The 15,347-nt window shown below is 35.2% G+C and overlaps 1 protein-coding gene across 1 annotated transcript; it reads right to left on the bottom strand.

Annotated features, from left to right (window-relative positions):
- Window positions 1-524: 524 nt before the first annotated feature.
- LOC140141446 (uncharacterized) lies at window positions 525-4,558 on the bottom strand. Its single transcript, XM_072163302.1, has one exon. It carries the CDS (start codon window positions 4,553-4,555, stop codon window positions 2,270-2,272), a length of 2,286 nt encoding a protein of 761 aa, XP_072019403.1. The 5' UTR covers window positions 4,556-4,558; the 3' UTR covers window positions 525-2,269.
- Between the last annotated feature and the right edge of the window lie 10,789 nt (window positions 4,559-15,347).

Below are 15,347 nucleotides of genomic sequence, written 5' to 3'. Positions count from 1 at the left end.
GTTAGAAAACGTTTAAATGTCGGGTTATATAAAGGGTACATTAATAATATAAAACGTTTTCATAACATTAAATAACATTTGCTGATAATTTACTGCACAGCAAACACAAATGTTTTACAGAAAACATTTAAATGTTGGGTTATATAAAGGGTATAAAAACGTTTTAATAACATTCCAAAAACATTTTCAAAACTTGGTACAAATCATTCTAAACAGAATATTATTTTGGGGTTGAAAAAATATTTTTTTTTAAATGTTTGCCCAAAGTATTTACAATAACGTTTTAAAAATGTTTTCACAACCTTTATATAACCCGACATTTAAATGTTATTAAAACGTTTTGTAAAAAACATTTTAAGAACATTTCTGTGCTTGCTGGGTGCAAATATTTTAACATAATGTTATTTAAGTGTTGACAAAATATTTGGCCAAAAATGTTTGCAAAAATAGATTACAATGACATTTCGAAAACATTTTTAAAATATTGTTGTAGTGTGTTTTCATACAAAACGTTTTAAAACGATTTGATGACCTTTATATAACTTGACATTTTAATGTTATTAAAACGTTTTTACCTAAACCAAAACCCAAAATATAACTTATTTAAAACGTTTTAAAAACGTTTTTGTGTTTGCTGGGAAGTGACATGTTTTTGAGGGTTTTTTATAGCTTATGAAAGGTGAGGTGAAATGCACATTTTAAGTTATTCGTAGATCAAACAATGCTCAATTTATGAAGAAATGTAGGAGCAAAGCGTCCCGGTTCTTTCAAAGTATAATTAATAATACAAGAAGATCGTATGTGCATGCACACTAAAAATTGCAGTCAGTATAAATTGTCATTATTTTTGTTCATCCCGCCCCCACATTCGTGTGAGTATGCATAATATTTACTGGTTGGATTCTACCGGAAACGGAAATTGGTGTCATAGGCCAAAAGGAAGATAACGGATACTCAGTGTCAATATAAGTGTCTAGGTTTTTCTGTTCATCCTGTTTGAGTGATAATATACTAATATAAAAATAATCACAGAAATAATATTTACTGATGTCAGTGATCATCTATTAACAGTACTTTACTGCTCAAAAATCGGGAAGTAAGAAATACATCGTCTGATGAAAGAAAGCAGAAAACTTTCGAATGTGGATTGGCATACTGGACTGAATAATGGAGATGTTAGTGATAGTAACAATAAGTTTAAATTTTAAAAGTTAAATTTGAATTGCGTTAAGCTTTATTGAACCCGTAACAAAATGTAGCAGAAAACGAATTGAAGGAGGAAGTATCAAAATTTGCGACTTTTGAAACACGACCATTTGTCATTCAAATGAGTATATAAGCTCAATGAAATAAAATTGTTTCATGCCGAATAAGGTATCAAAGTACGTAGAACAAAATTATCCATTAATCTAATAATTATTTTTACACAGTAATTTTTGTGGGACATGAGAGCACACCAGACACATCAAGTTGCATTCTGAAATCGGGGAATGTCCTTCTGATAGCAAATGATATTTTTGATATTTAACAGTACTCGAAGTAAACTTTATAAATCTAATGAAATGTACTTAAAGCCGTCCATCATTTGAAATTTCTGACCTTTCGTTTTAAAGATATACATTTCTTCTCAAAACACCGGAAATAGTTACGTTTTTTCTTTAGATTTATAAAGTTTACTCGTATAGAGTCACATATCAAATATCAATTTTTTATTAATTTGCCTTTTTTTTTACCAAAATCAAAATTATTTAGATTATTATCAGAAGGACATTTCTCGTATACACAATGCAATTTGGTGTACATGATGTCCTCTCAGGTCCCACAAAAAACTGTGCAAACGTTGCTATCCAATCCCTTAAAATATTGCGTATATTTTAAGTTTTCGGATACTTTTTGTTCCCTGTAGGCTATATAATAAGGTACGGCGTATACTTTGGTCCTATAGTACTATTGTTACCTTGATTATTTTTATCGTATCATGGAGAAATTCTACATATTGATAGAGATTTACATAGTGCTATCGTCTTATATTCAAATGAAAACCGATAACAAAATGTAAATATTCCATCGGTAGCCACCAAGACACCGATATTGTTACCAAATTATACCCAAGCATAATAATTGGTGCAGTTCATAAACAACTTATCAACTTACAAAATACCTGTTGAAGTATATTATTCTTCATGACCACCTATTTGTTCATGAAATATAAACAAGTCAAATATAAAGAAACATTCAGTTTCGATTCTAAAGAAACATATTAAACTGGTTAAAGTACATTTGTGATAGCCGCATACTCGGTTCCATTTTGATCTGCGACAATCTTGTCAACATTGCCTTCTTTTTTCGTGTCAACTCGTGCATATGTGATACCTTCCACATTTAAATTACGAGGATCATCAGTATTTTCAGTTATAAGAGAGTCCATAGATTCCGATCTGAAAGATGGAAAATCTGCGAGAACATAATGTGCGTCAGATGTTTTTCTTTTCTCCTTCTTCTTGCCACTCATATAAACATACGGCGAATCAATATTGCTGTTAACTTTTAAAGACGGCGCTTCCTCTGCGGATTTATTGTGGGTAATGGTGACGTCCGCATACTCCGAATTCAGGTTAGCCACAATCCCCGTTTCACGATCAACGTTATCTTCAGTAATATTCACGTCCTCGTACACATATTCTTCGTTATTTGCGGGATCTGAGGTAACGATAGCCTCGTCCACCACGATTAATTTTGGAGTTTGGTTTACTTCAACCGTGCATTCATAATTAGATATATCTGCGTACTCAGACGCGTCGGCTCGTGAAATATCACCATTAGATATATCTGCATACTCGGACGCGTCGGCTTGTGAAATATCACCATTAGATATATCTGCATACTCGGACGCGTCGGCTCGTGAAATGTCACCATTAGATGCATCTTTACATTCAGGTGCTCCTGAATTCATCGCAAATGTGGAGCCACTATTTTGTGACATTTTATCAAGATTTTCTAGAGATACATTTCGTGATCTGACTTTTATTTGCCCTCCTCCTTTCTGTAGTGGAAGTGAATATAGAACATAATCGCTTTTATTTCCTAGCGAATTCAGGGATGACAATGACTTTGTTGGCATTAATGGTGATTTCTGATCAATATTAGTCGCAATTTTATCACGTAGTTTTGAAGGTAGCGTTGCATTTCGAGTTTTCATAACATTCTTGATCTTCTTTGAATCTTGGACCGTTGGCGATGACTCTACAGAACTATCATTCTTAGCTTCAAATGGTTTAACTTCAATTGTGCCACCGCCCTTCTGTAGTGGCAATGCGTAAAGAACAGCGTCGGTATCTGGAGTTGTGTGGTTGTCATCTGATTTGTCAGTGGCAGTTGCTGCTGCTTCATGGCCATCTGCATCTTTGCCTTTCTTATTAATCAAGTGTGTAAGATCTTTCCCCATAATCAGATACATCACCAATAAAACAATAATAACTAACAGGATAACACCTGCGACCGTTCCACCTATAATTGCCCCCAAGCTATTGTTATCATCAACTTTCGGCTGCTCGATTAGTTCCTCATACATGTAAACAATCCCCGTCTCGTTTGCCTCGGCGTCTATTCCAAATTCATGTTGCGTTTTGCACAATACCTGTAAGTTATTATCATGCATTGTTAAATTCTTCACTTTGAAGACGGCCCCTTTCTCTTTGACACGATATCTTCCACTAGAGCTGGTATATTCTGTAGCAACGCCTTTATCTTTTATAACCCATGTATACTGCGTAACAATAGGATACATTATGTTTAGTTCACAGTCAAATATCGCAGTTTCTCCGACTATTTTCTCCATTGTTTTAGGTTGGACGTCTGGCATCGGTCGGATTTTCAATGGCGTTTTGGTACACGCATTACCATGTCCATCTTCTCGACCTACATAGCACATAAAATTCATGTAATTATCAATTTCTCTTACTTTCCAGGTAACGGAATATGTATTTCCAGGTAACACAATTTCTGTACCTCCAAATGTTGCAGAATCTGCTGTCGACCATGTTAATGGTAAGGCGATTGCAGTTGAAGGAGATAATGCACAGGAGAATGTCACCAAATCATCCACGGCGGCAGATACCGGGTTCGTGGCACAATTTGGGCGCGGCCATTTTGTAAGAACTTTGAGAAACGCAGGATTCGATAATTCATAGCCAGTCAAACTATCAATATGCACCGCGCATTTGTAGTTAGCTTCATCTTCCAGTGTCAAATCGAAGATTTCCAAGATAAAAATATTGCCGTCATTCATCATTGAGTATTTATTAGGATCTTCATATGGCGACAGAAAAGTATCATATCCTTTGATCCAATGTAAGTTTCTCCTCATTGCAAAATAGGTCTCGTCCACTGTACAAGTAAATTGTGCTTTCTCATAAAGAACGTAAGTAGCATTTTCGGGACTCGTTATGATCATATCTTGACCATAAACTACACATAATAAAACACTCAGTACCGTTAGCATCTCCATGTTTAGTACTAGTGATACCTTGGTATAGGTAGTGGAGGTACGGTCCATCTGTACTGGGTCTACTTAATATTCAGGAAGTGGAAGTTTGTACAGACTAAATAATAGGAAATCTAAGATTTCAACTTTGTATGTGGTTGCCTGGATTCAGTGGGTCACAAGTATACCGGAATATGCACGGAACCTGCTCTCCCAAAACCAGCATAAAGTTGACAAAATAATTATTCTTTTTACATTCCAGATTTGAATCTTTAAAACCTATGCACATGTTAGGATGCCCCTTTGCCTAGGTGTTCAAAAATAATTTTTTCCTTAGGAATATCTTTGTTTTAATTTCACCTTTTTCATGTTTAATAGATTGCATCTTCTATAGTGTCTTGGCGACTTTGTGCCCATTTTGTGGAATCAGGTCACATATTTACCTACGGTGTATGTCAGATATTTACCACCAGATACTAGAGGTTCAATGACTGCAAGATCTAGTTACGTTGAGTCCCGGGGGCACTCCAACTTTGGAGGTGAGGACGCGTATGTAGGGCTGTTAAGACCCCCCTTTTCAGCATCGCTGTCACCCAAAGACCCTATATTTTTTTACGAACACATGCTCTGTCACCCGAATACCCCCTATTTTTTTCATATGATCTGTCACCCAAAGACTCTTACCAGTTCAATTTGAACAGCAACTTTCATTCATCACTGATTTTGTTACTTATTTTGAAAAAACAAAGAAATTGAAGCCATTTAGAACTAGAAATTCGATTTTCGAGGTTTCTGAGGCGCTGTTTTGGTTCTCACCCAAAGATTCCATTTACAAAAAGGTCATGTTCTCACCCATTTTGCTCTCATCGAAAGCCAAAAATCATGCTCTCACCCAATGACCCCATATTTTTTACATTTTGCTCTCACCGAATGCCCCTTAGTGCAAAAGTGCCAGCCCTACACCTATATCCATTTCAAATTGAAGTGCCCCCCGGGCGTTGAGTATAGATCCTGCGTAATATTTTGACATCACGGGGTGCTCACACATATTGTCACGTGTGGAGGAAACTTTTTGAAGTCCAAGGGTCCCATAATTCTCGCATTAGAGATAAGAGTGAAAATATGATTTTTTTCCTTGTATGATTACAGTTCCTTTGAAACACTTCCCACTTCCCGCTATTGTACAAGAAATTCAGTCAGTTGGAATACACGGTTATAAGAAAACAAAATACTTGTTTCACTGAAAATCTATTCGGGTGCATCACATACTGGTCTATCTTGAATTTTTGACTTTTTTGAGAAAATTGGTATATAGTTCTTTTTTACGGAGCTCTTCAAATACAACAAATTACAGACCTCAATTTTTCCTAGATAATTAGTTATAAAATGTTTAATTTAAACTATCTATGATTTTTTCAAAATACGTATTTTCACATACTGATCTATCTCGAAAAAAACACGCATTTCTAGAAAATCGCAATTGAAAATCTTCGTATTAAGTTTACCTTTCTATAATTTAATTAGACTACGGATTTTCATGAAAGTGGTTTTAAATTAAAGCATATACTTAGCAGATTTATTTAAGTGGAATCTTTAATTATATTTACGTATGTAATATTGCTTAAAACTACACTTAAGTTGTAGTTCTGTATGTGAAATCGTTAATTTCCCGATATCGTATTGAAAGTGCATTACATACTGGTCTATCTCGAGATAGACCAGTATGTGATGCGTCTAAAGTCACATCATTGTTCGCGAAATCGAGATAGCCCCAAGATAGACCAGTATGAAACGAATTTTAAATACGATATCGGGAAATTAACTATTTCACATACAGAACTACAACTTTAGTGTAGTTTTAAGCAATACTGCATACATAAATATAATTCAAAATTCCACTTAAATAAATTTGTTAATTATGCTTTAATTTAAAACCACTTTCATTACGATCCATAGTCTAATTAAATTATAGAAAGGTTAACTTAATACGAAGATTTTCAATTGCGATTTTCTCGAAATGCGTGTTTTTCGAGAAAGACCAGTATGTGATGCGTCCGACGGTATGTATTTTGTTACAGTATTACATAAACTAATTTAATTGAAGTCGATATTATGTAAACAAAAACGAATTTTTCAACTGTCAATTGGGCAGTTTTGGGGTGTAAACAATTTATAACTCATTTTAGGTCAACATTGCAAAATCAATTTTACCGAAGAAATTAACTAGTTAATGAAATCAAATGTACCAGTGTTGTTTTATTCTAACAAGCACATTTATACGTAGATTATAATAGAAAGAATTAGACGCTGTCGGATATATTAGTGAATACATTCATACTGCCATCAACTGTGTACTGTCACCAGTTTTTATTTTGTCGGAGGTATGCAATAGCATTATCAATGACCAAAAGAGGGCGATATAGGGTTTTATGGGCGTATCAAATGCAAAATGAAGCTAAGAAACGTTTTTCTTTTGACTTTTCTTTGCTTTAGTATCACTAAAGCTGCATTCAACAATGGCATGCGCCCATAACACAAAACGTTTCCGCTGTAATTCTACTAAGTTTACTATTATAGTAATTCGAGTAGTGTTTTTCTCATTTTGACGTACGTGTATAAGCCATACTAGAGAGGTTGCGATGTTTCATACGTGGTGCGTGGACCGTGCGTTTATACGACGTTCAAAACCTGCGTACATATTGTTAAATGTTCTTTAGTAGTCAATATTCATTGTGGCAACGTAGAGCTCGGTCGTTTGACTAGCATGATAACGTTGCACACAGGTCCATCATACTCCCTCCGGCTCCCTCTCCCACCTTCTGAAAAACGAGGACAAATGAAACAAAGTTTAATAGATAGGGCCAAATGCTAGCTTAAATGTGAAAATTTCGTGTGTGTCTTCGTTGGCAAACAGGCACAATCGCCTAACACCCCAACTCACCCCACACGATCTGTACAACGGACGTGATTTCTTATACCAACAAAACAGAAAAACTGACTATAAAAAGTCGCCTCTCAGTAGTTAACAGACTGTAGATGGCATTATTTATATTTGACAATGCAATTCCCCCATTGTGGCTATACACGTTCGGCAAAACATAATTATGATACTATTTACGTGTCATAGTGACGATATATAATAGTCCCATGGGCCCATTTCACTAACGATGGTTCTTGCAATTAATTTAGTAGGGATTGCGTGTGGTTAATCAATCTTAATGGTCAATGCGAAATCACAGCGAGGGGCTGTGATTATGTGAGGGGCAAATGCACACAGGTCCATCATACTCCCTCCGGCTCCCTCTCCCACCTTCTGAAAATGGCGTAGCCTGTGTGGGTTCGGCGTAGTTTTTTTTTTTTTTTTTTTTTTTTTTGCAACCATAATGGGCCGCAATGCGATGAGACATAGTACATAAGTATATGGAGCTATAAAACACAGGTTTATTACAGTTTATTACAATATCATTTCCCCTTACTTAACAAAATAAAAAAGATATTTATTAGAAGTAAAATTCTACTAGGGTTTAACCGGGGTTCGAACCCACAATCCGTGGATTCATAATCCACAGACTATACCAATGTGCTACGAGTCGTCCTGCCAGAGAGGCGTTTGTTTATCATACTTATTAATTATGTAAAAGTGCATACATACGATATACTTTGTCTAGTATAGTTACTTAAACCCCAACCACTAACCCTAACCCTAAACCCTAACCCTGACCATAACCATAACCATAACCCTAAGCCCTAACTCGAACCCTAACCCTAAACCCTAACCCTAGCCCTAACCCTCGGACTATGCGGTAGTGATATATTGCAGCCCATTTAATATGGTTGCATAAAGAAGAACGTTTATTATCGACCCCCATTGAGTAGGTACTCCGTTGCATGGGCTGTGGGCACAGGTTATGACTTAAGCGCCTTCTGACAATCAACATTTATAGTCGCTTGCATCACATATTGTTCTTTTCGAGATTTTTTTTTAGAAAAAAATGGTGCAAATCAATATATTTTGGAGCTCGCTAAATCCACCAACTTACAAACCTCAAAATCTGTCTAATTAATTAGATATAAAACTTGATGCGACGGCCGACGTTATAAGCCTTATTACCAGGGCCCTGACACTCAGTTCAGAAGTATGTTACTGTGTGGAAGCGACCATAGACCCTGTAATCGCGTATCCAGGAACTACCGGCCGCGTAGGTGCACTTGGATGCGCCCTATACGCGTTATTGATCGCGTTGGACGCTTGTGCTGGCGACGCGTTCGTTAGCACCCCAGCGACCCCCCGCGTTGCCGTTAGCACCCGTTAGCACCCTATGGCAGCGCCCATACGTGTGTCAATTTGTGGTTCGCGGGATCTTTAGCGTACAAATTTGGCTGGTGCGATTTTTACAGTGGGGGACCTGCTTATTACTAACGGGCCTAGTGACTAGCGGGTGCTCCCTGGCAGTATGGAGTTGACTTGATATATTGCGGGCAAATGTTCGTTTCACTTCCTCCGTGCATAGTTCATTTCATTTGACAAAAGTCCCTAAAATAGCTAAAACAATGACCAACTTTTAACCAATCACATGAAAGCTACAAGTAAACACATAACACAGTAGTTTTATCTTGCTTCTCTTTATTATCATGCTGGCAATAAAAACATAAATTCAGAGAACAAAACTAAACTTATAATGTTTTTGGCAAGGTTTTACTATTATTTACAAACCACAAAATCATCAGACATCTGCTTTCGATAGCTGTTGCTTTCATATAATGAGGAAGATAATGTGAAAATAATATGATAAGATCAGAGCTATGTATACAACTATTTATATAATTATGAAGTGTGCCGCGAATGGAATAAATTCATAATACTTCCTTCTAGATGATACATTTAACAGTTTTTAGAAAAGAAAGAGAAGTAAATAACGCATTTTTACGCATTTGGCCTAACTTTATTTAATGCAAATGGATCACTGCCCTCGCGTTCGTTTGATCAACGAGAACAAAATAACGTTGACACATCAAAACGCTACTCCCAAGGCCGCTGTTCTTCGTTAGTTAGGTTCACTAGTCCTAAGGGTCGCTGGTCCAAATGTTGGCTAGTACCCTAACCTTATTAAAGCCTACTCCTATAGCACTGACCCTAACACTAACATTTGTACTAACAAACCCTTTTAATTTGTCGGACTGGTGAACGTTTTGTCGAACTATATAACATTATTTGTGTAGGGCTGGCACTTTCGCACTAAGGGGCATTCGGTGAGAGCAAAATGTAAAAAATATGAGGTCATTGGGTGAGACCATGACTTTTGGCATTCGGTGAGAGCAAAATGTAAAAAATATGGGGTCATTGGGTGAGAACATGATCTTTTTTTTAAATGGAATCTTTGGGTAAAAATCGAAACAGCGCCACAGAAACCTCGAAAATCGAATTTCTAGTTCTAAATGGCTTCAAATTTCTTTATTTTTTCAAAATATTTAACAAAATCAGTGATAAATGAAAGTTGCTGTTCAAATTGAACTTGTAAGGGTCTTTGGGTGACAGATCAAAATGGAAAAATAGGGGGTCCTCTGGTGACAGGGCATGTGTTCGTAAAAAAAAATATGGGGTCTTTGGGTGACAGCGATGCTGAAAATAGGGTCTTAACAGCCCTACATACGCGTCACCTCCAAAGTTGGAGTGCCCCCCCCGTACCCACCCTATACAATGACCAAAAGAATTAAGGTACCAGTTATGTTCACCCCTGTATATCCTATGTAAAAGCAGATATGTGACCCGGCAGCACAAACGAGCCGTAAATTCCCTAAATTGTATTCTGAGTTATGGTGTAAAATGTGTACGAAGGTCGTATTCATCGGTCACTAAAGCTGGCGGCGACATCTGTCTTATTTTGATAGTCACAACACCAATCAATAATCCTATTATTGAAGTGGATAATAAGCTTCTACCTTAGATGGCTATAGAACTTTTAATAACTCTAGTCTTTGTTTGCTTTTGCTAAATCCTTTTCAAGTGGTGGGTTATTTGTATAGGTATGCATAACCAACAATTAACAATGAGAGAACCTTCTTAAACCTCGTTGACTTGGGGATCATTTGAAATGACCGCCAATTATGACTGTTTGATATTTATTGCCAGCAATGTGGAAAAAGAGACACACAAAGAAACGAAAAAAGCTATAATTTTGTTGAAGGAGCAAAGTTTAACTAACCATAACTCCGCTTCTGGATATCGTTTGAAGTCAAATGATATACCATTTTTAAGTTTATGATGTTTATTTTTAAAACACGAAATAAAACAAAATTGACCGGGGAGGAATTTACGGCTCATTCGCCGTGGACGGTCACATATGTCATAATTATAACCAGCAGACAATAGCTGCAATTTTTAGCTCGAATTTAGGACCTCATTCGTTGAAATCTTTCAAGAAATAATAATAATAATAATAGGTGAAACAAATAAGACTAATAACATCCGTGTTTTGATAAAGAATGGCATGCAACAGTTGGCCGCAGCACTTACGCTAGTTTCGCGTTGTGTAATGCATGACTGGTGCACGCTCTTGTGAATTTAAGCGAGGGTGAGTTTGGACTTTATTGACGCGCGCATTAACAAAAAAACGAATAATAACCCAAACCAACTTTAGGGCGGTTTTCGCACCATGAGTGGTCAATATTTAATATCGCGAATCACGCGTTTTGGACTGAAAAAGAAACAAAATTCATTATGAGGAGCTAGGGGGCACTTATTGCAGATGTACTTATTTTCGAGGCGCTTATTAGGGGGGAGCTTAATGCCGCTTATCAGGTTGAAATCAGAAAGCAGGGTGTGACAACACACTATATAAATCAGACATATATTATATGATAAAAATGAATGTAAAATGAGGTTATTCCTAGGAATATTCGCCCATTTTTCCGTCACATGCAAAGAGATCCTAATATCTGGCAAAGAATTGAACCCGCCATATAACATTCTTATAAAGTTAACTATTCTTCTTTTCAAATCTATTGTCAGTTCGAGGTTTAGGTTAAATACCACTAATTATGTATTACACGGGTTTCAATGGGAAAATGTCTAATTTCGGGTGGAATTTTCTCATATTCAGAACTCTCACAGTCAAATGCCACTAATATCAGGTGAAACTATATGATTTAAAAATGTCAAATGATCAAAAATTCAACATAGGTTGACCTGAGACTTTTCTTGTTTTAACGCACTGAACCGTAAACACCTTAAAATGACAGTGCGCCCTCGAAGCTGAAAGCTACAATATGGTAGGGCGAATATTTACTAAAAACCGGAGCCGTGCGTATGAATTTTGGTACTTTTACAACAAAAATGTCATATAATGAGAGAAAATGTACCATTTTGAAGCATCAAACCCTAAAAAATACTTTTTTGGCTATATAACTTGATCAATTTCAGCGATTTTAATGCAGTCTTTTCAGATGCCATGAAAAAAAATAGTTACTCGTCGTATGTCAATGTATCGCCCAGGCCTATTAGTGGTATTTAACCTATACGAGCAAAATGTAAGTTACAACCAATCATGTACGCTTGACCTAAGACATAGCCAACATGTTTACCGTATAAATTCAATACTTTAAGTTATTAAATTATTATGTGATTACAATGTTTTTTGTTTAATCATGTTCTTATATTCTACTGCTATTATGTGCATAATATTTAATGCAATCAAGCAAAATCAGTCGGGATCAATTGAGATATAGCCTTACAAAAGAAATAATTCCTTTTGTTTCCTTTTGTTTTGGAAACTCTTTAATTGCTCATATCTTTGGCACTGATTGTTCACTTTCAATGGGATTTTCTGCAAAATACAGATTTGTAAATGCCTGCTACTATTTCTATAAGAAACTTAAAATTTAACATTTCCGAGTTCCGACTGGTTTTGCTTGATCGCATCACATTATAAGCCCTCACAAATTAATGCCTAATAGAAGTATCTACATTGTCAATAGAAATTATATATATACATGTACCTTATATTACATCATTTATGTAGAAGTTACTCATCATTATCATTTATATTATTCCGAATAACTTTCAATATAATGTTACCAATTTTGGTTTCATATGTACAGGCTTTATAAACAAACAACCGGGTATCATAAGGAAGTTACGTGTGTTAAATGTAAAGAACTATTAATAACAACGCCAATCGAAAGGAAAACGGGGAACTGTGATTCAAATTTATTGAAGATGCGATTGATAATTTCAGTTTCGTTGACTTCACAAAATGACTACTGCAGTTATTTATAGTCAATATTAAGTTCTATTTGTTTAGAAGTTTAATATAAAGAATTACAAATATCTAAATAATTATACGAATTACTGTCTAAAGGAAATATTTGCTATTGTGGTGTTAGAGCAAAGAAGATCATAACGCATTCCCACCCAACACACAACCACCCCACCCAACCCCACCCAAAAGACATACCCCACACCCCACTCGAGCTTGCACAATATACACACCGACCTGCCACCTGGTACCCACCTATATAGTCAACCAAACTAACTTAACTTGTTCCATTTTTCTGAGTAATGTATAAACCTTGTTTTGTGCTATATACATGGACTTATTTTTATGTTTTAAAACTTTTTGAGGCCTTATTTTTATGTTTTTAACCCTTTTTGAATTGAAACTATTGAACCAATCACATCACCATGCAGTTTGCAAAGAATGTACCACGGTTGTTTGATGTGGTCATTTAATAATTTTTCTAACAAAACATTAATATAATGTTCAATTCTAGACCTGAATAATACCAACAGCTATCACACTATATACACGTATAATTATGTTGTAATCATTTTTAACATAGAATTTCGTTTCTATATCAAATTATTCATCTTTTTCTGCTTTTCTGTGGTTATTTTAATTCTATAAACTGTAAATTTGTGTGTAAATTGAGTGCGCTATTTACATATATTTTAAATTCAAATTAGCCAAATAATATGAGTTATACGTTATATTTCATGATAAGTTTTTTGAAAATTTCTTTGTCATTTGTTAGTCGGATTGCTGATGTACTAACACCATTTTATAAGTATTTACCTCTTGTAAAGATGCAAACAAGATTTTAGATAAAGAGCGCCATCATCGTTCAACTTTTCTTAAAAATTACTCAGTTTTACATGCCATCAAACAACCGTGGTACATGTTTAAAGTTGTTTTGAGATGATGTCAATTGTATTAACACAATGAAACAAAATCACGAAATCGGATTATCACTTCACCAAAAAGAGGAACATACAATATTCATAATGAAGTTTTAAGCAGAAAAAAATGAGTACCTAAGTTATGATAATTAACACGATTTCACTTCATTGTTAACATCCCACCCAGAAGTTATGCTTATGATTAGTGTCATTTAACCTGTGTACACATAATTCATCTTTGCTGTATACCTTACTTTAGGCCCATGAAAGTCAATTCCGAGTTTATCGTCACTTTTTTTCCAGGTTGGTGAGGTGACTTTTTCATTTTCATGTTTCATTATTTCATCAGATTTCATTATTGACCTAAAATGCGTGTTGATTTAAAGCCAAACTCAATCATGTGATTTATAAACATGTTTTTTTGTATGGGTAAGGATTAGAAAAGTTCGAAAAGAGCCTGGTTTTGCTTCCAAGTTATGAATATATGTTTTACAAACAAAATATATGTTTCCAATTGCTAAAACTGGTGAAAACACTGATACTTTGAAAATAATGAATTATTTTGGCATTTTTGAAAATTTGACGCGGGTATTTTTGGTTTCCAAAAAGTGACGCGGGCGGGGGACGATAAACTCGGAATCGACTTTCACGCGCCTTACAATAATCCCAAAATGTGTTTTTGGACGTTATTCCAAGTTGTAATAGTAAAGCCATAATTTACGATTTCCGACAAAAGTAACGAGGTAAAATGAAAAAAAAAAAAATCACTGGCTATTTTGGGTCATTTAACGTGGAGTTCTATAGGGAAATTTAACACGTGAATTTAGGCATTATTTCAAAATTGCTCTGTTGACTTACAAACTCAGTGAATATGACAGATTCCATTTAAGGTGTAAGTTGGGACATGTATAAGCATAACAAATATTTAAATAAAAATCAGGTTTGAAAACAATCAGCTAATTTCGTATAATAAGATCGCACATGGCTTTAAAAGGATATCGAACAAATCCGGCGTCACAATAGATACCTGTTGGTAATCAAATTTTGGAATTTTACAACGCAACATAATCTGCGCTCAGGTGTATTTTATTTTGTTGTTCATAAATGAATCAAGTGTTAATAATTTTACAAGCTCTTCGATGGTATATATCTAACAAAAGAATAGGAATTTCAAAATACGTGAAAAACAAGTACTAACATACAATATTAAAGATTTGAACCGAGCCATCGTACATCAACAATCAATATAACGATACTCGAATCAAAGTTGATTATTAACATCGCTCAGTTTTTCATGCCCTTGCTAATTCAATTACTTGTGCTGTTTTAAAATCGTCGCACATTGTGATCAAATAAGTCTATCATAACGAAAGCTCATTTCTACATAATATATCTCCATCATCCCACTTATGAAAAAATATAAATGTTTATGGTTTGATTTGGAAAGATTACCGTGTACATCGTATTCTTACAATATTATTTACACAGTAGAGGCACTTTGGATGGATCTAACACTATTGAAAAAGTGGACACCGCCAATACAAGGAGAATCTAAATGTTTAAAACTGTTTCTTGTGTACAACATCTAAAATGTGACTTTAAAAGACAAAACTACCGCTTTACTGTCTCTTAAACGGTTAATGTTTTTGTGCGCGATATACAGTTTATAACAGAATATTTAAGTTTTGT

This window comes from Amphiura filiformis, chromosome 19, assembly GCF_039555335.1.
Source record: "Amphiura filiformis chromosome 19, Afil_fr2py, whole genome shotgun sequence".
Lineage (NCBI taxonomy): Eukaryota > Metazoa > Echinodermata > Ophiuroidea > Amphilepidida > Amphiuridae > Amphiura > Amphiura filiformis.
Note: the sequence above shows the minus strand (reverse complement) of the source record. Positions and strands in the feature narration are given on the sequence as shown.

Coding starts and splice junctions, on each gene's coding strand:
- LOC140141446 (XM_072163302.1), bottom strand. CDS start 4,555: ATGGACCGTACCTCCACTACCTATACCAAGGTATCACTAGTACTAAAC.